General features: G+C 39.5%; 1 protein-coding gene across 1 annotated transcript in view; it reads right to left on the bottom strand.

Moving 5' to 3' along the window:
• Positions 1-13348: 13348 nt before the first annotated feature.
• The window catches only part of COL1A2 (collagen type I alpha 2 chain), a 36850-nt gene continuing 28966 nt past the window's right edge, over positions 13349-21232 (bottom strand). Inside the window, exons 40-52 of the mRNA XM_049893601.1 lie at positions 20889-21050; positions 20089-20196; positions 19312-19419; positions 18874-18927; positions 18681-18788; positions 18481-18534; positions 17987-18094; positions 17450-17503; positions 17216-17323; positions 16628-16886; positions 16001-16185; positions 15064-15306; positions 13349-14346 (exon numbers count right to left, since the gene is read on the bottom strand). Of these exons, the coding sequence (XP_049749558.1) occupies positions 14200-14346; positions 15064-15306; positions 16001-16185; positions 16628-16886; positions 17216-17323; positions 17450-17503; positions 17987-18094; positions 18481-18534; positions 18681-18788; positions 18874-18927; positions 19312-19419; positions 20089-20196; positions 20889-21050 (1698 nt within the window). The 3' untranslated portion in view covers positions 13349-14199. The remainder of the gene's footprint in view (positions 14347-15063; positions 15307-16000; positions 16186-16627; positions 16887-17215; positions 17324-17449; positions 17504-17986; positions 18095-18480; positions 18535-18680; positions 18789-18873; positions 18928-19311; positions 19420-20088; positions 20197-20888; positions 21051-21232) is intronic.

Below are 21232 nucleotides of genomic sequence, written 5' to 3'. Positions count from 1 at the left end.
TAAGGCCTTTGATATTACCAATAAATTGCTTTCCAGAAACGTTGTACCAATTTATACTCCTATCAACTGTATAGAAGCCCTGATGGTGCAGTGCTTAAGCGCTCAGCTTCCAACTCAAAGGTTGGCAGTTCTAATCCACCAGCTGCTCCTTAGAAACCCTGTGGGGCAGTTCTACTCTGTCCTATAGGGTCTCTATGGGTCAGAATCCACTCCATGGCAACAGGTTTCTTTGGTTTATCGACTGCATATGAGCGAACTTTTCACTAAACCCTCACTGACACTATATACTATTATATTTAAAGAAGCACAGCCATAGATGAGTCGAAGTTTTACCTTGTATTTCTTTAGTTACTAGTGGAGTTAGACATATTTTGGATGCTTAATGGTTTTTTGTCTTTTAATTTTTATTTGTATTTTTACCTCTCCAGCCCACCCCTTCTTTGGTACAAGCATCTTATTTATTTTGGTGTTTAAAAGGGCTCTTTGTATTTTATATTCTATGTCCTTATTTGTAGACAAAATGCTCAAACCATATAAAGTATGTATTTTTCAGGAGAAAAAAGTGATGGGAAGAGGGTGAGAAGGGTAAATAGGTAGAAGACATACAAGATATTTGGGTGAAATTAAGTTTCCATTTTATTCAGAAGGTTATGACTTTTGGGGTATAGGTTGTAAGGGATATGCTACTTACTGCCTTTCATGCCCGTGCCCCCTTTTAAAGTTGCCCCACTTATAGCTTCTGGTGCCTAGGAGGCCACGTTTTATACCCCACAGCTCCGGTGACCGCAGTTGATGGGACACCCTCTTTAAGGTCACCTGCTAATAGGCTGCCCAGGGATTTGTGAATTGCCCCAGCACCTATCTCAGGAACCAGAACAGCAAGAAAAGGAAACAATATTGCCAATTAATAGCAGAAATGAAAGAACAAACATGCAGAATGTGAATAACCCAAACTCCTACTCCTGATACCCTTGTCGCCACCTTAACGAGAGTGTCACATTCCTGCTTTAGCAAGGCTTCACCTGTTTCCCTCATGCTTGTTATTCCTCTCTGTACGCCCCAGCCTCTTGAGCTTGCTTGAGTGTATCCGTTATTTGCAACTAAAAGAAACAAGGTGGTTCTAATGAAAAGTACCTCTAATACAGATTTTAAAGTATTTTAGTTAATACGACTCTATACATCTCCCAGCAGAGCCATTTTTATAGTTAGTTCTTCCACTCGACCATTTGTTCAACATAAAATCACTGAGCATACAGTACCAGAATAGGTGGCGAAGGGGATGCAGAGATGAATCAGATTATCATCTAGAAGAATATAGCTCAATCACACTTTTCTACATAGCTTGTCTTTCATTATTGCAGATTGCCAGATCAATGATGACCAACTAGTTGCTAGGCAACATGAAAGACAGGCATATAGAGCTGGCGCAGCTTCATTCTGACAGGAATTCTTCTTTGAAATGTTTGTCAAGAACTGTGAAGGATCTCATTTTTTTTCTACTTGGAAGTTCAGATGGTAACCTGCCACAGTTTCACAGATGCTGGCAGAAGACAGGCTACTCCCAGGTCAGTGAAAAAGGACTTTTTTCCTCATGGGACAGCAGCAGCATGAGCTTCAGGTTTCATTCAGTTCTCTCTGCCCCCAAATCCCATGGGGCAGCGCAGAGTGACCCAGGTGGATATGTCACAGGTGAGGAACACCAAGCATAGGGAACTCAGATCTTTTTAAATGGGCTGCAAGCAAACCTGCCTTGGAAGGAGACATTACCTTTAAAATACCAGGCAAACTTGATGCTGTGGAGTAGATTCCGACTCGTAGCGACCCTATAGGAAAGAGTAGAACTGCCCCATAGGGTTCCCAAGGAGCAGTCACTGGATTTGAACTGCCAACCTTTTGGTTTGCAGCTGAACTCTTAACTGCTATGACACGGGGCAGTAAAAAAAAAAAAATCTGCTCTCTGCTTTGGAGGGCAACGCTATCTTTCTCTTCCAAGGCTGTTCACTATCACTATACAAACATCCTTGAAAAGATAGCCCAGAACAAAGGCAACAGTGCCTCTGCTTTCAACACAGGCAGAAACACCAGAAACCCAACAATCTCCTTTCTTGAAGTACTTTTTTAAAAACTGTCAAATTTTTGGCTCTTATTTCTATTTACTAAGTATCACTGATTGTCTGGTATCTTTTCTGTCATATCTGGTTTGCTAGGTGTATTAAGTAAAAAAAAAAAAAAAAAAGGTAAAATTTGTTTTTGTTTTACGTGAAAGAAACCAACTTTTTCTACCTTTAGCAAAAAAGAAAGTTATTGGAAGGATAATAGATTATTTCATAAATTCAAGAACAATCAAAAGTCTAGTACCACCTAGGACCTCTTTTACAGAAGTTCATGGCTGTCTCTAGAGTGCTGTTATTAGCATGTCTCAACTTCAGTGGCTCCCAATCTCTGTTTCTCTCCACTCCGAGTTTCCAATTCTCAAAAGAGAGGAGTTGAATGGCCCAGCTTGGCTAAAACACTTACTCCAAGATTTTCAGTTATTCCCAGGAGGGAAGGACCATGAAAAAACAGACCTAGAAAATCTCAGCTATTCCCAAAGAAATGGAGGGATAATTTCTTGGGAGGCTTAGGTACCTTCCCAATTGCTTTCGACTATACCCACGTTTGTTTAGATTGATATTTCATTGCTCATAAGAAAAATACAGTTAGTCTTTTAAAAACTATTTCATTTTAGCTTTTTTGTTATCAGTTAGGTACAGTTCTGCTTTATGTGCCATTTTCTTGGCCATTTCTACTCATTACCCACATGTTGTGGAATCATTTTGTGAACTTATCTAAGCTAATTTGGTGATTGAACAGTTTTTGGTATAAGTAGGCTTTGGTGGTTGAAGACAGATGGGTTTATTCTTTTCATGTCAATCTTGCAACTAAGTGGTATGATACAAGTAGGGCAAGGCTTAGACCAAACTTTGTTAATGTTAAATATTTATTAGCTAGCCGTATGTCTTCAAGGCCACCATTTAAACAGCGAGAAAATTATTTTTAACCTCTTTTATGCTAATTAACACATTCTCTGATGTAGATTGCAATAATGCCATTTGAAATGCCCAAGTAGTTACCTCTAAAGCTGTGGGTTTAGCTTATTAGGGTGTTTCCAAGGTTGCTTAATCAGCCCTGAAGTATGGACTAAAGTTAACTTATTTCTCACATACACATACATACAGGAGCTCTCCTGTGGAAGTATTTTTAGAGTAAATTACCAGAGACAATATAATAGGTCAGAGTTTAGGCATTTAGTCATGCACTCATGCTAATTCCCATACTTCTTTGTAATTAATATTCCTCCTGACTAGATTAATTGGGTTTGCAATAAGTAATCACATTTATAATACTGCAACTGTTCCCAAATTAATTGCTTGCATGTTCAATGAGCCATTACATGTTCTTTTTTAAAGCAGTTTAGAGAACCCACGATTTTAAAGCAGTAGTCCTAAACATTTTGATTACATGGGCACAGACTCCTCCAAAAATATGTCAAGAATATGATGAAAGCAATAAACCAGTGGTCCCACACCTTGAAAATACATTAGCATTACCTCAAGTACTAATTAAAAATGCAGATTTCAATTAGCAGTTTTGATCAGTAAGTACTGTGTAGGGTCTGGAAAAACTTGGAGAAGTACTGCACACCCTCTCCCTAGAAAAATGTGCATGCCCATGTATTCCCCACTTGGCCAATGATTTAGGGAAGGGTTTAGGAACCCTGTGGCTTTAGTCTAGCACAAGTTTCTCAAGACTGGCTGTATATTAGAATCACCAGGGGAGTTTTTAAACAATATTTTAAATCAATTAAATTGTAATATAAGTGGCATAGGGTGGCTAAACTATTTGTGGGTTTTTTCCAACCCAAAATGGAGACTAGAGATTTTCCTCATCGTATCAAGCTGTTTTACTGAATTAGGCTCACTAGACAGATACCTAGGAAAAGTGATAATAAAAAGAAGTCCAGCAACCCTATAAATTCTACAAAATACACAGATTCATTTGACTCTGTTGAGAAGGCACATCATTTTTGGCATTGACTGGTCTTTCTTCAAAGGTTCAAAGGATTTAGTGGACTTTGTACTTTGTTTGATAGATAGCCCTTCCAAGTTTGAAAGAAGGAACGCAAGGCTCTTTTTATAATTCATGGCGGCAAGGTGACTGTGTATTGTGATAAGAAAGTCTAAGAAAACATGTGAAGCTTAAAACTATCCATAGTACATTATATTTTAATAGCGAGCCCAGCAGTAACTAAAAGTGGCTATTCATTATGAATAACCCAGAGAAATGGTTAAAGGGACAATTTTCTAAGTGTTATCTGATGCAGCTCCTTTTGATTAGGAACAAATTTTATCATGCTGCACAGAGGCGGTAGATAGAAACTTTAATTTAGCTGCATTGATAAAGTTTTAGAAATGATTTTATATTTCTGCATTATAAAGGAAAGCAGACCTATAATCAATGATAGAAGAACCATTTTGGAAATAACTGTAATCAAAGCTTCTCCTACGTTTCTTTGAAGTGGATCCACTTATAATATTACTCATATAGACATTCAAAGAGCTGGCAATAATAGGTGATTTCATGATGTTTAATTTAAAACCCTTGAGTAAATTCATATAGACCAAGGAATTTCCACAAGGACATGAATTTAATAATTATGATCATTTCTTGTGCTGATAACTCTTGAGTTAGGATTTCTACTGCTACAGACAAAGTTTTAGAAAATCGAACTTTAAAAATTAAGCATCGAACTTTGGCTGATTCAACATGTATGAGCTATAGTGGATTCCTGAAAAAGAACTGGCTTCCAAGAAAGCAAAATGGTCATTTCTAAGCTCAGAAAGCTTTCCCTCCAAATTAGAATACACTTAAGAGCATAGGGTTGCTATGAGTTGGAATTGACTCCATGGCAATGGGCTTGGTTGTTTGTTTGTTTGTTTGTTTTTAATAGCATAAGGGAGAGACCAGCTAAATGCAAATTTGTTCTTTTTGTCAGACGTTTTACTTTGTTATACAGTTAAGATGTAATTGTTAGTTTTCTTTTGTAAAAAATTGAAAGTATTTTTGGACTTTTGATAAAAGCTGGATACTTTTTTATCAGGTCATGGAGAAAGAGGCAAATTAGAGGGCTTGGAAGTTTGCTGGAATCTATCTGTGGTAGTCAATAAAACACAGGTAAACATCCTTCTGGTATTCTCTGCTTTCAGCCAGGATCCATCTGACATCAGCAATGATATCCCTGGTTCCACGTCCTCTTCTGAAACCAGCCTGAATTTCTGGCAGTTTCCTGTTGATATACTGCTGCAGCCGTTTTTGAATGATCTTCAGCAAAATTTTGCTTGTGTGTGATATTAATGATATTGTTCTATAATTTCTGCATTCAGTTGGATCACCTTTCTTGGGAACAGGCATAAGTATGGATCTTTTCCAGTCAGTTGGCCAGGAAGCTGTCTTCCAAATTTCTTGACATAGACGAGTGAGCACCTCTGGTGCTACATCCATTTGTTGAAACATCTCAGTTGATATTGCATCAATTCCTGGAGCCTTGTTTTTCACCAATGCCTTCAGAGTAGCTTGGACTTCTTCCTTCGGTACCGTCGGTTCCTGATCATATGCTATCTCTTGAAATGGTTGAACATCGACTAATTCTTTTTGGTATAGTGACTCTGTGTATTCTTTCCATCTTTTTTTTGCATCTTGCATCATTTAATATTTTCCCCCATTGAATCCTTCACTATTGCAACTCAAGGCTTGAATTTCTTTCAGCTTGAGAAACGCCGAGTGTGTTCTTCCCTTTTGGTTTTCTATCTCCAGCTCTTTGCACACGTCACTATAATACTTTGTCTTTTCGAGCCATCCTTTGAAATTTTCTGTTCAGTTCTTTTACTTCATCGTTTCTTGCTTTTGCTTTAGCTGCTCTATGTTCATGAGCAAGTTTAAGAGTCTCCTCTGGCATCCGTCTTGGTTTTTTTCTTTCTTTCCTGTCTTTTCAATGGCCTCTTGCTTTCTTCATGTGTGATGTCCTTGATGTCATTCCACAACTCGTCTGGTCTTCAATCACTAGTGTTCAGTGCATCCAACCCATTCTTGAGATGGTCTCTAAATTCAGGCATTCGACTGTGTGGATCATAACAAATTATGGATAACATTGTGAAGAAAGGGAATTCCAGAACACTTAATTGTGCTTAGGAGGAACCTGTACGTAGATCAAGAGGCAATTGTTCGGAGAGAACAAGGGGATATTGATTGGTTTAAAGTCAAGAAAGGTGTGCGTCAGGGTTGTATCCTTCCACCATACCTATTCAATCTGTATGCGGAGCAAATAATCTGAGAAGCTGGATTATATGAAGAAGAACCATGCGTCACAATTGAAGGAGGATTCATTAACAACCTGCATTATGCAGATGACACAGCCTTGCTTGTTGAAACTGAAAAGGACTTGAAGCACTTACTAATGAAGATCAAAGACCACAGACTGCAGTATGGCTTGCACCTCAACATAAAGAAAACAAAAATCCTCATGAATGGACCGATAAGCAACATCATGAGAAACAGAGAAAAGATTGAAGTTGTCAAGGATTTCATTTTACTTGGATCCACAATCAGCAGCCATAGAAGCAGCAGTCAAGAAATCAAATGACGCATTGCATTGGGTAAATCTTCTGCAAAGGACCTTTTTAAAGTGTTGAAAAGCAGGGATGTCACCTGGAAGACTAAGGTGCGCCTGACCCAAGCCATGGTATTTGCAATCGTATCATATGCATGTGAAAGCTGGGCAGTGAATAAGGAAGACCGAAGAAGAAATGAAGCCTTGGAATTGTGGTATTGGTGAAGAATATTGAATATACATACCATGGACTGCCAAAAGAATGAACAAATCTCTTTTGGAAGAAGTACAACCAGAATGCTCCTTAGAAGCGAAGATAGCGAGACTGCGTCTTCCACACTTTGGACATGTTGTTAGGAGGGATCAGTCCCTGGAGAAGGACATCATGCTTGGCAAAGTACAGGGTCAGCAGAAAAGAGGAAGACCCTCAAAGAGGTGGATTGACACAGTGGCTACAACAATGAGCTCAAGCATAGCAACGATTCTAAGGATGGTGCAGGACTGGGCAGTGTTTCATTCTGTTGTACATAGGGTTGCTATGAGTTGGAACCTACTCGATGGCGCCTAACAACAACAACAACAATCTGTGGTAGGAGAAATTGGAAGCGTAATGGAATTGTAGATGTTCTCTCATTCCAGGCCACTGAGAGTGGGAGAGCTAGAACTTGTAAGAAGGTGGTTGGTTCCCTTGGCAATGGAGTAGTAAAGGAGTTAAAAGGTTTTTAGGGAAGATCTAGGAAGTCCTGGTGGTGCAAAGGTTACCGCTTGACTATTGACTGAAAGTTGGCAATTCCAACCCACCCAGCAGCTCCTTGGGAGAAAGAAGTGGCAATTTGCTCCTGTAAAGATTACAGCCTAGAAAACCCTATGGGACCATTCTGTTCTGTCACCTGAGGTCATTATGAGTCAGAATCTATTCCATGGCACACCACAACTGGGAGTATCGAGCCTTTGGGGATAAGGATCATGCCGGTTTTCATTTCCTGAGTGCCTACTCCCCACCAACCTTATAAGTTGCTATACATTCCTATCCTTGATCCTAATAAGAGTCCTTCGGGTAGTGTTATTATTATCCCCATTTTACAGATGAGGAAATGGTGGAGATAGGATTCAAACCCAGAAAGCTCAGCTCCTGTCCTTTCTGTCACATCCTATTGTTTCTCTTCCATATATTCCTGCAAAGTGGCCACCCACTCTTTGCTTAAGTCCTGAAAGGTTACTCACTGCATTTTGGGACAACATTTGTAGTGTTGGAATGCTCTAGTCATCCAAAAGGCCATTCTTCTTTTAAGCTTATGTTTGCTTCCTTTGATGTCCATTTACCAACTCCATGGGAGACATATTAAGGATAGATCAGAGAGGCTAAATAAAAAAGGAAGCACTAAGAACATGAAGGTAGACCTCTGTGGAAGCTGATGAAAAGTCTACAGGTCGTAGACAGAGAATAAGGAGGAGAAGCTGTTCTATTTTCTAAATTTGAGTTTTTATTCTCTGAGAGTGTGCTTGTGGTAGAGGTCTGGGGTGTTCCATTATCCAGCCAGTAGGGGGAGCACTGAGCTTGAAGTGCTGCCCTCTAGGGATAGAAAGGGTATTCGCTCAGCACAATGGTTAATGAGTAGGTGTTCTTGTCCTGCCTGGCGTTAAGGAATTTCATATTTGTTTTGTTGTTTCTGATTTTGTTCACCCTGTTTATAGTCAATTAAGCCATGGAATACCAAAAACAGTGCTGCGCTAGGGAAAAAAAACCACTTTGGTGGTAAAATGCATCTGTGTTTAGAATTTCTTTAAGTATGCTGTCAATTTTAGTCCTCCGAATGCCTTATTAGATTCCAACTAAAAAAAAGGATTGTTAATTCTGTCCAAAATTACTCTTATACTTTGCACTTAGAATAACAGCTGCTTGAGCAGCCGGATGAAGTGATAGTTGGTTCTGTGAGGTGATCGAAGGGTCTCTGGAAGACATGTTCAAAAGACATGTCCTTATGATTCCAAGACTTGCAATCCCTTTTAGGTTAAAGCTTCTCTTTAAAATAACTGAATTACGCATATTTTACCTAAAAGGAATAACTCATTAATGCCAACCAATCACCACTGAGTCGATTCTGACTCATGGAGACCCCATGTTTGTCAGAGTAAAACTGTGCTCCATAGGGCTTTCACTGGCTGATTTTTTGGAAGTAGGTTGCCAGGTCTTTCTTTTGAGGTGCCTCTGAGTGAACTCAAACTGCCAACCTATTGGTTAGCAGCCGAGCATGTTAACCATTTGTGCCACCCAGGGACTCTAGCTCATTAGTAGATCTCCATTATTGAGGTCTATTAACCTGAAAAGGTTCTGCGGACAGGTGCATTTCAATGGTGCAAAATACAGGGCTGGGTCATAAGGTGACTTGACGAGCCTTGCTAAATCATAGGGCAGATGGTCCAAAACCAGGAAGAGGAAGAATCAAAAACATATCTTTGTCCATCACTTTCTTTCATCTCGGTTGGTGCTGATTAGTTCCTTTAAATCTTAGGATAGCAGAAATGTTGTGTTCTGAGGCCCAAGATGAGCTATGAAAGTCATAGTTTAGAAAAATCCAGGGATTACTGAAGCAAATAATATTTCTTTTATGCAGTGGTTCATACATCAGTTTTGGTCATGAATCCTTTGGAATATCTGAAGAAGGTTGTGAACCCTTTTCCAAGAAATAGACACACAAAACTGACACACACACACAAAATTTAACATGCTATTTCTGGAGTTCATTGATTTTCTGCTTCCTCGAAACACATCTTGAACCCTTGCTGAGAGCAGTAATCTCTAAAATGGAGGTGCATCTACCTCAGGGGGCTGTTCAAAATGATCCACTGGTATATGAGAGCTTCTATTTATGCTTATTTTCTGTCTTTTTAATTTTTTATTTCTACATATGTTTCATATTACACAAAATATGTTAGTAGTATAGTATAGGCATAATGTTTATACATAAAATTAGTTGTAAGAGCTCACATTTTTACTGATAGGGAGGCACAACTGAAAAATTAATAGACTACCAATTAGAGAGTGGTGCTTATCACATTTAAATTCTAGGCTTGCCTCTTCCTAAGCTGCAGAGCCAGTCACAGGAAATTAAATCAAGAGGTGACTGTCAGTGGTTGGAAATTTTGGGCCTAATAATGATGACAAGTAACATTTGTCCACACTTTTCTAAGTACTTCCATACGTGCTTCATTTGGTCCTCCCAGCAGTTCTGTGAGATAGGTAGAGCAGGTATGTGGATGGAAATTGGTAGGTACATTAGGTATGAGAATGGGAATTGATAGGTACAGTAGGTATTGGAACGGAAATTGATAGGTACAGTGGATATACAAATGGAAGTTTCTGAAAGAGGATAATGTTAACCAAATTCTCAGATAACTTATGAGACTTTCCCAGGGGCCCTTAGCTAGTCAGTGGTAGAGCTGGTGCTCATAACCTTGGCTGCTGACCACAAATTATGTGCTCATTTCACTGGACTGCAGGGACAAGTCAATAATTATGGGCTGTCTATGGCCCCATTGCAGCAGTTACTGATGCTCCCCCAGGATTCTGAGTTGTAGAATCCCTGGCTGATCCAAGTACAGGGATAGAAAACATATTTTAGCTTCTTGATCAGAGGGCCAGGGAGCTGAGCTAACAATTCAGCATTAGCTCTCTCCTGTTGGTACTGTAATACCAACATATTTCAAAACAGATAGAGGGCTCTGGAAGGATTTAGATACATCTATGTACAAAAAAGATTTACAATAGGTTATTAAATGGGAGTTCTGAGGCTGGCTTCTCGGGAAGTGCCAACTACTCTTTCTCCCAAATTTCCCCTGGTGCCACTGTCAAAGACAAAGTACTCATCTAGATAGATTGTTGTTCTGATCCAAAATGACATTTCCAACTTTTCTTGTATATAATCCAATTTCTGGACTTCCTTTTCAGTAATATTAAGTGGAATAGCATAAAAAAGTCTTTTGACAGTAAAGATAATAAATGTGTTCAGCATTGCTCAGGTGTCTGTGCTCTTGGCCAGTGCATTAGCTTTATTGATTTTAGAATTTTAAATGACCCTTTTTACCAGACTTGATTAATATCTCCGCCCCAGACCTTGGCTACCTGCTCCTTCCCTCTCACAGTGCAACCTTCTTCTCTTTGACACTTGCACAAGTAAGAGGCGGCTGACCTTCACACGACCATGGGTCAGGAAATGTTGGCAGGAGTGCCCCCTTGGGCCTGGTGATTAGCCTCCAAAAAGGGGGCTGGTCCTGAAAGGGTCAAGCCTAGGTACATTGCTCTTTGTCCACTTCTCTGGCGCCGGTCCTGGGAATACACACGGTGGAACCTCCGGGTTCGGTAAGTACCAGATGGTTCTGATATGTGGCTTTCAGAGGAGAAGCTTTTAGCTAAGTAGAGGGTTTGTAGGGTTTGTAGAAGTGAGATCTCTGCTAAGACACGGCCAGCTCAACCCAAAAAAGCACTGTTACTGCATGAGACTAAGGTTAATTTTTGTGATATTTCCTCTAATTAATCGATGTTGTCCTTGCTATCCTCAGAGAACACTTCGTTGAAAATTCTGTTCAGACATTATTGTATGCTGTCTCTGCAAAGGAAATGTGAGATCCTTGAGGATTATGTCTGCTTAGCAGCTTTGTACACCCCTCCCCAGTGTCCAGTAGAGTGGCTGGCACATGTGGGTGATGACCCTTTGCCTGGGCTTGTCCTCTTTCAAGAAATGGGTAGGTAGGAGGATGACCATCCTTTCCCTGGAGATGACCACTCCTCAGTGAGGATTGTTTTCACTTGTTGACAGCTTATTTCTTTTCATATTTTAAAAGTAAATTTGTTGTAAATATAAAAGTAATATAGCTACATCACTACAAATTTGGAAAATTTATGTATAAAAATCATTCCTACCTGACCATCTCATCACTATACTAATGTACTATACTAATGTAACTATCCTGGGAATTTAAAAAAAAAAAAAAAGTATTTCCCTAGTGTTTTCTTATATGCATGTTTAATACAGTTATAATGATTGAATAGTATATTTTAAATATAATGTAATATTCCATCCTAAGCATTTTTTTCCTTTTGTTCAATTATCCTCATAAATGTTATTGGAATTCCATAATTTATTTCATTAGTTTTCTGTTGTTATCTATTAGCTATACCATAATTTGTTTCCTCATTTTTATCAATTAGCCATACTGTAACTTATTTCCTCATTGTTATCTATTGGGTATATCATTATTTATTTAACTATGTCTCTGTTATCACGCAGCATTGATTAAGTGACTATTAGCTTAGGAAGTACTATGGGGCAGTTCTACTCTGTCCTATAGGGTCACTATGAGTCGGAATCGATTTGACGGCACTGGGTGACCGGGTTAGCTTAGGAAATCTGTCGACTTGGATTCAATCTGACAAAGGGCATTATTATTCTCTGGCATAATGTTTGGCCCATCATTGGTACTCCATAAATGGTGGTTTTCTTCTTTCTTCTTTTTTTCCCTTCTTTATACCAACCTATGGTTGAGTCTTGTACTGTGAGCCTGGAAGCAGAGTTTATATTTAACCCAGAGATTTTGAACTGCTTATCATGAAATTAACCCTGGCCATTACAGTTTACTAATTGTAGGGACCACAGTACTAGAGTTATGATCCCTGAAGTTAGTTTTCTTTATACCGTTTGTTTTTTTCTTGTCAGACACAGAATGTTAGAGCTACAGAGACCTTTGGGAATTGCCCTATCCAGTGGTCTCCCAATTGGTGCACATTAGCATTTCTCAGGGTGCTTAAAAATACTGATTCTTACTAAATCCAAGTCTTTTGGTTGAGAACTGGGCATCTTTAGGTATCCCAATGTTCTGATTCAGGTGGTAAAAGGACTGTAACTTGTGGCTACTACTGGGTTAGTAGACCTGGGTAATTTTTTAGAGTTAATGTTAGATTTTCATCATGTTCATTTTTTTGCTTTCAAAACTAATTGAATCTTGAGATGACTTATAACAGGAGACAAATATTACAATCACAGTTATGTTCTGCAGCAGGAAATAAATGCTAAATGAATCTGAACATTTTACTTGACACATTGCTATGTGTAAGTGTATTAAAGATGTCATTGAAAGTTGCAGGGGAGGAAAACGAACTTGATTTGGCAGGTGGGTGTTCATGGTACTATTATCCCCAACTGTCTGCTCTGATTGACAGCACACACATTACCTCTTAACAGGCAGTGTACTCAGCTGCATCAGATTCAAGCGTATGGCATTTTTACTGAATATTTGAAACTGTTTTAGTTAATAGTATTAATTGTACATAGACCAACTTTCATCGACTGTTTCAAAGTACTTCACGGATAACAAACCAAAATGTTGCTTAAGTATTATATATATTTGAGTAGGGCAAGTATTTAATAGTGTAGAGAAGGAATTGTCCCCATGTTATAGATATGGGTACTGACATTCAGAAAGGGGAAGTGCTCAAGGTCACTGAGCTGTAAGGAGCAGGGTCAGAATTGGAGCTCAGATCTCCTGGGTCCTTGCTCGCTCTGCTCTTTCTACTCTACCAAACTGCCCTTTTTACATGGTTAATGTCTAAGAAGAAGCACTGGGACTAAGGCTGGTAGAGCTGCTATAATGCATATCTATATGCATAGAGCATTTAAACAAGGAATTTTACTCAATATTTTCTTTTGGAAAACCAGACATGCTTTATTTCATTTTTTTCCACAATTTATTTAAACATCTCACATATACAAAATAGGTACAATTTTTTTTCTGCTTGTTCGAGAAACAAGGCTTCTTGGGAACCATGAGAGAGGATGGAAATGAGACTGGCAAAGAACAAATGCTGAATTTAAAGGAGAGGACAACATTGGGCAAATGATCCACATACTTTTAACTGGGGATAAGATGGAAAATACTGATGTTAAACCAAATGGGGGAAAAAACACAACTACAATACAACTCAATACAGAGAAGTATTTCTTCTCAAATTCTTCTAGCACCATCGACATTCTTCAAGTATCTGAAATACTATTAATTAGCACCTTTGTATCATGAACAAAACAAAACAAGTACCTCAGTTCATCTCTGTGTAGGTCAGCACCTAGTGACGTGGATCACACTCGCAGGAAAATGTTTTGAGGTAGTTTAAACCTTTGGAGGTTTGGGTTTTAAACTTCCCTCTGTGGAAGATATTCAAAAGCCACAAGTGGTGCAAATGTTCATGGTTTTTATTTAATTTTTAAAATTTTCACTTTGGTTTTCTTACAAAGGTTGACATTTTCCACAACAGGTGCAAGAGTGTTGAAAAATTTTCAGATCTTTTGGGGAGAGGGCAAAGGGGAGGGAGTTTATTAAATCGTATTGCACAATGCTCTTATCAACCCTTCTTCTCTTTTTGCCCACAATTTAAGCAAGTAGATGTGCAGGAGAAATGGAAGGATTCAGTTTTCAGGTAAAAGAGAGGCAGAAATGGCAAAGAGAGAAAGTTTTTTTTTTTTTTCAGATTTCTTTTTTTGTTTAATTTAGTTTGAGTTCATTTATTTGAAACAGACTGGGCCAATGTCCAAACCGAATTCTTGGTCAGCGCCACCGATGTCCAAAGGTGCAATATCAAGGATGGGCAGGCGAGATGGCTTATTTGTTTTGTATTCGATGATTGTCTTTCCCCATTCATTTGTCTTTCTCTGTTTAAAAGAGAAGAAAAGCAATACATAAAGCAACACCATTTCTAAAGCTAATAACAGCTGAGGCTTAAATTTTAAAAGCACCACTTTTGGCCTGTCAGTGTCGTTCTGAAAATGTGTGTTCCAGAGTAACATGTTCATCTTTGAAACTGCAGCACCAAGGGCATCTTTTGAGGGAGGGCTCTCCAACTAGCCTAATAGTTTTTAAATGTTTCAACACACATTCCAAGTGATTTATTTCTAAAATATCCTTTTCAGGATTTGTGTGTGTGAGAGAGAGTTACGTGAGCATGCAATACTGCTATTAGTGAATTTTAATTTTTTTTCAATCTAAAGCATATTACGAGAAAGCAATGTTAAAATGTTAGCTATGATGATAAGTGAAGGAAAACATACAGGACTATAAGTTATAGCTTGGACCCTTTTAACCTAATTTTAAATTTTAAGTTATGAGTATACATCATTATTTAGTAGCTCATGTTAAACATAAACAACTAATGCATGGACATGGTATATATGAAAAAGTATTTCAGAAAGCAAGGTCTAATGAGAATACTCTGGATTTACTGCTAAAGTTTAAATAAATACGTACCTGAAAAAAAAGATTGAGTAAGTTAGGCTCCCATTCATTTGTTCACTTAACAGTCAAGCTGTAACTGCCACCTCCCCACACACTTTCCAAAATAAATGCTTTTCCCATATTTCAGTAATACTTACAGAGCAGCCATCTACAAGAACAGTGTAAGTGAACCTGCTGTTGCCCTCAGCAACAAGTTCAACGTCATTGGAGCCTTGCAGAATGACAGCCTTTTTAAGGTTGCCAGTCTCCTCATCCATGTATGCAATGCTGTTCTTGCAGTGGTAGGTGATGTTTTGAGAGGCATGGTTGGCCAGCAGGCGCATGAAGGCAAGTTGGGTAGCCATGTCTTTGGTGGTCACTCCTTCTTCATTATATTCAATCTACAGAGAACAAGATGGGAATTCCAGTTGATTAAAGGACTGGGGCATTGATCAGATATTAGGAGTCAAACCAAAAAAAAAAAAAAACACCTCAGCGCAACACTTATAGTCTGATGTAGGAGGGAATAATAGACTCAGATCTGAACCTTAGGAAAATGAGTTTTTTTAAGGAAATGCAATTCACTTGTCTTTGAAGCATCAGTTGCCTAGAATGGACATGAAATGATCAGGCTGAGCTGAGTCAAGGCCATCTGTGAAATAAACCTGCTTCAGTTAAGTCTTTATGTGTATGTTTCTTCTTTAGAATAAAAGAGCAAGGAGATAGAGATTCTGACATCTTTATTTTTCTGTAATTCAATAAAGCTGGTGACAAGGATTGATTAAAAAATTTAGAAAAGTTGCTCATGTTCAGAAAATGCATATGCATGTGTGTGGGGGCATTGGCTGGCTAGGGCTCCTTCACACCAAATGACATTAGCTTCTCCAATGATGATCAATTAAGTCAAATCTGAATAATAATTTTGAATTTTATGGATGTATCCAATCAATCCATCTTGTCCAATCCAGGACAGAACTGGAATCCAAGAAATGAGCAGGATTTTGTTTAACGAGCCCATTTTGGTAAACAAGAAAAATAAACAATCCTAAGAAAATATTAATTAGTAGAAGAAGAAGTGTTTGTAGGACTTCTCACCTGGGTACCACCATTGATAGTTTCTCCAAACCAGATGTGCTTCTTGGCCTTGGAGCTCCTGTACCAGTTCTTGGCTGGGATGTTTTCAGGTTGGGCTCGGATGCAGGTTTCGCCAGTAGAGAAATCACAGTACACTTTGATGGCATCCATAGTGCATCCTTGGTTGGGGTCAATCCAGTAGTAGCCTTTTAAGAAAATAAGACCCATATAATAAAAACTCTCACTGAGCAGAGGGTGTGTTCTAGTAATTACTACCCAAAGGTTGACTCTAACAAGTAACATTTTTAATTGTACTGTTATACTGTCTACTCCACATTTAACAGGAAAAGGGTTGCTATTTTCAAGATTTGGCAGTTTTCTCCTCTCTTCTCCCCAAAAAATCAAATCAGGGTGCAGATTATTATGGAAAGGGCAAAACTATATATTAAGAGATGCTTGAGAATAGGGGCTGCTTGGGAGAAGACAATGATGCTTCATTAATTATGTATGATTTTGCATAACAAAATTTTTACCCAAATACAAATTTAACTCTAAAACTAAATGCTAATAAGTCTCCATCAGTGGGAACTGATTTTGAAAAGCCCAGCTTGTGAAGAGGGTCAGTCTGATTTGGACACCCCGACCTACCGCTGCTCCACTCTGGGTGGCTGAGTCTCAAGTCACGGCAAGTGCGAGCCGGGTTCTTCTTAGAGCCTTCAGGAGTAAGAAGGGTCTCAATCTGGTTGTTGAGAGATTTCAGAGTGGCATCAACTTCATAATCCTTGGGTCTGAGAGAAGGTGGTGAGCGAGGCTGGTCAGCCCTGTAGAAGTCTCCGTCATAACCAAAGTCATAACCACCACCGCTTGGGCCAGGAGGTCCAGGAGGACCAGGGGGACCAGGAGGACCCTGCAGCGATAAAAGTGAGAAAAGAGAGGCTTTTTATTTCTCAGAATGAGAGACATCATTGACAGCTGGCTTTCAACTGAGCTTCATACAAAAGCATGCTCTAATAAGTAAAAAAGAATCAAATTCATGTAAGTAAGTAACTTGCTCCCAGGTACACTTGCAGGTATGGGCTTAAAAGTACCATTGCATATAGACCATTTTTACATATTTTAGAAAACATACTGAAGTTTGACTGGTTTAATGTGCTTTCACAATTGTCTAGCTTTAGTCTGAAGAAACTATTTTTCAGGTGAGTGATGCTCTTTATTATTTCCCAGAATCATACTTACGCTAGGACCTTGGCTACCCTGAGAGCCACGGACGCCAGCAGGTCCAACCGCACCAGCATGTCCAGGGCGACCATCTTTGCCCACAGGGCCAGAGGGACCAGCAGGACCCTAGGGAAGAATGACACCAAGTCTGTGTGAGCCAGAAAAACATCTGCAACAGAGCAGAAGGCTGGGGTTCCCTGCCCACCTTAAAACCTCTATTTCAGAAATACACTATCTCTGAGGTTGACTTACCCTAGGACCAGCAGGACCCACAGAGCCAGGAGAACCTTGATCGCCATGTTGACCCTTTAAAGAGAGAATAGGAAAATCACATTTTCAGAACACATGTCAATACTAAGACTTTTTTGTTTTTTCAAATTTAATGGCAAAACTTTAGTTTCAATGGACTCTGGACTGAGAAAATTGAAAACGTAAAGTGGGGCTCTTTTCTCCCATTATATCTATTATATTCAATTATTTTTTTTCTACAAGCTATTTCAGCAGTGCAGATTTAGTAATTCTTCTAATTATACTTATTTAAAGTGGGGTTGAAGGACATTGTTGCCAGGAGATTTTAATATACGTATAGTTCCATCTCCCTTAACCTTTACCTTTTCGTGGTGGGATGAAAGAAAGAGTGTTATCCGAGAGATGAAATTAGCCAGAGAATGGAAAATGGATGTGATGTAGGATGTTTTAGAACAATAGCAGTGAAAGTTTGAGGGAGATAATTCTGAGTTGAAGGCCGTTAAGACTGGTATACATGTCGGATGGCCACATTTTACTTACAGCAAGACCAGGAAGACCCTGCAATCCATTGTGTCCCTTAAAGCCAGGAAGACCTCTGGGCCCCTTGTCACCAGCCTCTCCCTTATCACCTCGAGCACCTTGTGGACCCTATAAAGAAAGAGAAGGGCCAATAGAACATTTGCTTTTTTTGTTTTTAAGGGCACTCACTTCTCCATAGATGCTGCTTAATCAGTTTACAAACGTAACTCAAGACATGCAAAGAAATAAAAGCCATGTGGGTGCTACTCCCATCTCGAACGATCTTCCCTTAATCTGCTTTAGTTGAGCTATCTGTAAAGTGGGTAGGTGTTTGTGCTTACTGAATACAAATAAAGCGAAAAGACAAAATATATCATGCTTTTTGTAGCAATTCTCAACATAGACTAAAAACAACAAGTATAAAGTCTAGCCTACGTATTATTTATTTTATTAAGGGATGGTGCAAACTACTCTCTAAATGTTATTTTGTAAAGAAATCTTCACCATGTACGTACACTAGGACCTCTTGGACCAATAGCACCAACAGGACCAACAGAACCAGCAGGACCCTATGAATTGGAAAAGAAAAGTACAAATACATCAGTCAAGCCCAAGATTCCCCACCATACCCCCACAAGTCCCCAAGAGTGGGGACGTGCAGGAAGTGATGCCAATGAAGATAAGAGTGCTAAGGGGCTCGGATTTACGAACTTACAGGTTCACCACGGTTTCCATGTTTGCCAGCGGGACCCAAGGGGCCCTGAGGACCAGGTGCACCTGCAGTGCCAACAGGACCAGCATTGCCAGGGTAACCACGCTCTCCCTACCAAAGACAGAATGAAGCTTAGCCTTGACCTGGGCTGTATTTTAATCACTTTTAAATTAAAGAGACAAAGAGTTATACTGACCTTGTGTCCAGGGAGGCCGTCACGGCCAGGGGGACCATCACTTCCAGGGTTGCCCTGTGAAGACACCATGCATGTTAAGGTATTTGGCGAGGTCTTGTTGTTCACTAGCTCCTGTGTTTTGGCTACTTTGCCTTCATCACTTCCAGTGCTCATTAGTGAACCCCCTTTCAGACTGTTAAAAACTAGGAACGAAACTTGCTAATGTAGATTTTTTGAAGAGGTGTTTTTAATATTTTGGCCAAATTTTGAAGCATGCTAGTTAAAGTCCCTGTCCCCAGCCCAAGTAATTTTTTCATATTTTCAATACTAGGAGTGGTCAGTACATGTAGATATTGTGGAGAAACAGATCATTGGAATAAAAGAATGTCAGGACATAAAGTTACACACATATAAGAAATACTGCTCTGTTTTTTTTTACAGATCAAGTGTTGGACTCACATCACGACCAGCTTCACCGGGAGCACCATTGACGCCAGGGCTACCTACAGCACCAGGGGGACCACGGGCACCAGGAGGGCCTGCGATGCCGAGAGGACCAGGTTCACCCTAAAGAGAGAGAGAAGATAAAATATGTGTCTCATTGAAGTGAGTGCTAACCTCACCCTCCAAAAACAATCCCAGCCAGGAGATTCCAATTTGAAGTGAGAAGGTAAATCGAACATAAGTGGGCCACAAAATCAAAAGAAGTACATTAATGATCCAAGCTCCCCTCCCATATACTTAGGTGGTCAGCTTTATGTAGTTACAGAATATTACTCTGTATAAGTTGAGCCTAGTTTTGCTCAATATCTCAAGTGAAATGAATTCATAAAGTTGATGGAGTTTATGGAGATGAGATGGTTTCTAGTTGCTGTCACATATGAGGTTTAATGGAATGATTCAGAACTTCCAGAGTTTCCTTCTTCCTGCAGGATAAATGATGCTAGCATTTCATATTGCAGAGGAGTAAATGCAATTAGAGCTTATATCATTCTTAAGCATGTAAAAAGAACAAAATCATTCTGCATAATGTTAAGCTGTGTCTTTGTAGAGTGTGTCTAAGTAAGGTAGTATTAAAGCTTCTTAGATAAGTGACATGTGATCTGTATAAAGAAAATGTGATGAATAAAAAAATCTTAAGTGGAGTTATTCAGTGATCAATCTGTCACATCTGAAGTGGCAGCTTTTAAAATCTTTGTTATGTTAATAAGACAGAGAATGGTGTCAAACACTCACCACAGCTCCAGCAACACCTGGTAGACCACGTTCTCCTCTCGAGCCTGGGAGACCCAGAATACCAGGAGGACCAAGAATACCTTGAGGACCTGGGGTACCAGGAGGTCCCTGAACAAGAGGAAAAATAGTGAATATTTTTGGTAAAGAGTCTAGGTGATAACACAAGACTGACTTGAAGATTGTGAGACTGAGCTGTCCTCAGTACAGGAAATGGCTAGGGGCCTGATATTAGAAGGGCATATTCTTGGATATCTTTTCTCTAGTGATGACAATGAGCTTACATCTTGGCATGTATATTTTTTTTTACCTCATACAAAATTAAAAAATATGTAGTTAAAGATGAGGAAGTCATCTGGGGTGGGAGAGTAGAGTTTTCATACTATCTATTTTGACTTTGACCTCTAACCGAACCAGGTCTAATAAAGTTAAGTTTTAGAATAGCAACAAAACTGGGTAATGCATGTTAGGGGAATTGCCAGCTTACTCAGACCAGTGGATTTACAGTAGAATGGCCACAATAGGATTCTGTTGTAATTCCAGTACCAGTAAGGTGCTGTGAACAGTTTACAGGCACATTTTGATAAAACAGTGAGTCCTCTCATTCATTGTCATCCTTGTCTAATGCCTTCAGATCATCTGAGAAAGCTATGACAGACACCTCAGTATCTGCTGGACAGATTTCCTGGCTCAACTGAGCTCTAATTGAGAGCCCAACAAATATATGCACCTGAAGAGGTGGGTAAAGGCTTTATTTTTCCTCAACATGAAGTATTAATAAAAAGGAGTTTGAAATCACTTACAGCAGTACCAGGCTCTCCAGAGGAACCCTTCTCACCAGCAAAGCCAGGGGGGCCAGATGCACCTGTTTCTCCAGTTCGGCCAACTGGACCTTGGTCACCACGAGGACCACGAAGGCCTTCTTTACCAGCAGCACCAGGGGGACCAGGAGGGCCAGTAATACCCTGTGAGCAAATGTACGAGGTTATTTAAACCACTGCTGTCGAGTCGATTCCGACTCATAGTGATCCTACACTTTTGCTAATCATCATGGACCTAGAAGAGAGCAGCAGAGGCTCTAGATACTGAGAGGCAAATAGTGTGATGCAACAAAATAATGTCCTGGCTATGTGGGGGAAATGTTTAG

The sequence above is a fragment of the Elephas maximus genome, chromosome 8, assembly GCF_024166365.1.
Source record: "Elephas maximus indicus isolate mEleMax1 chromosome 8, mEleMax1 primary haplotype, whole genome shotgun sequence".
In the NCBI taxonomy this organism is placed as follows: domain Eukaryota; kingdom Metazoa; phylum Chordata; class Mammalia; order Proboscidea; family Elephantidae; genus Elephas; species Elephas maximus.
The sequence above is the reverse complement of the archived record's forward strand: the minus strand, read 5'-3'. Positions and strand labels throughout refer to the sequence as shown.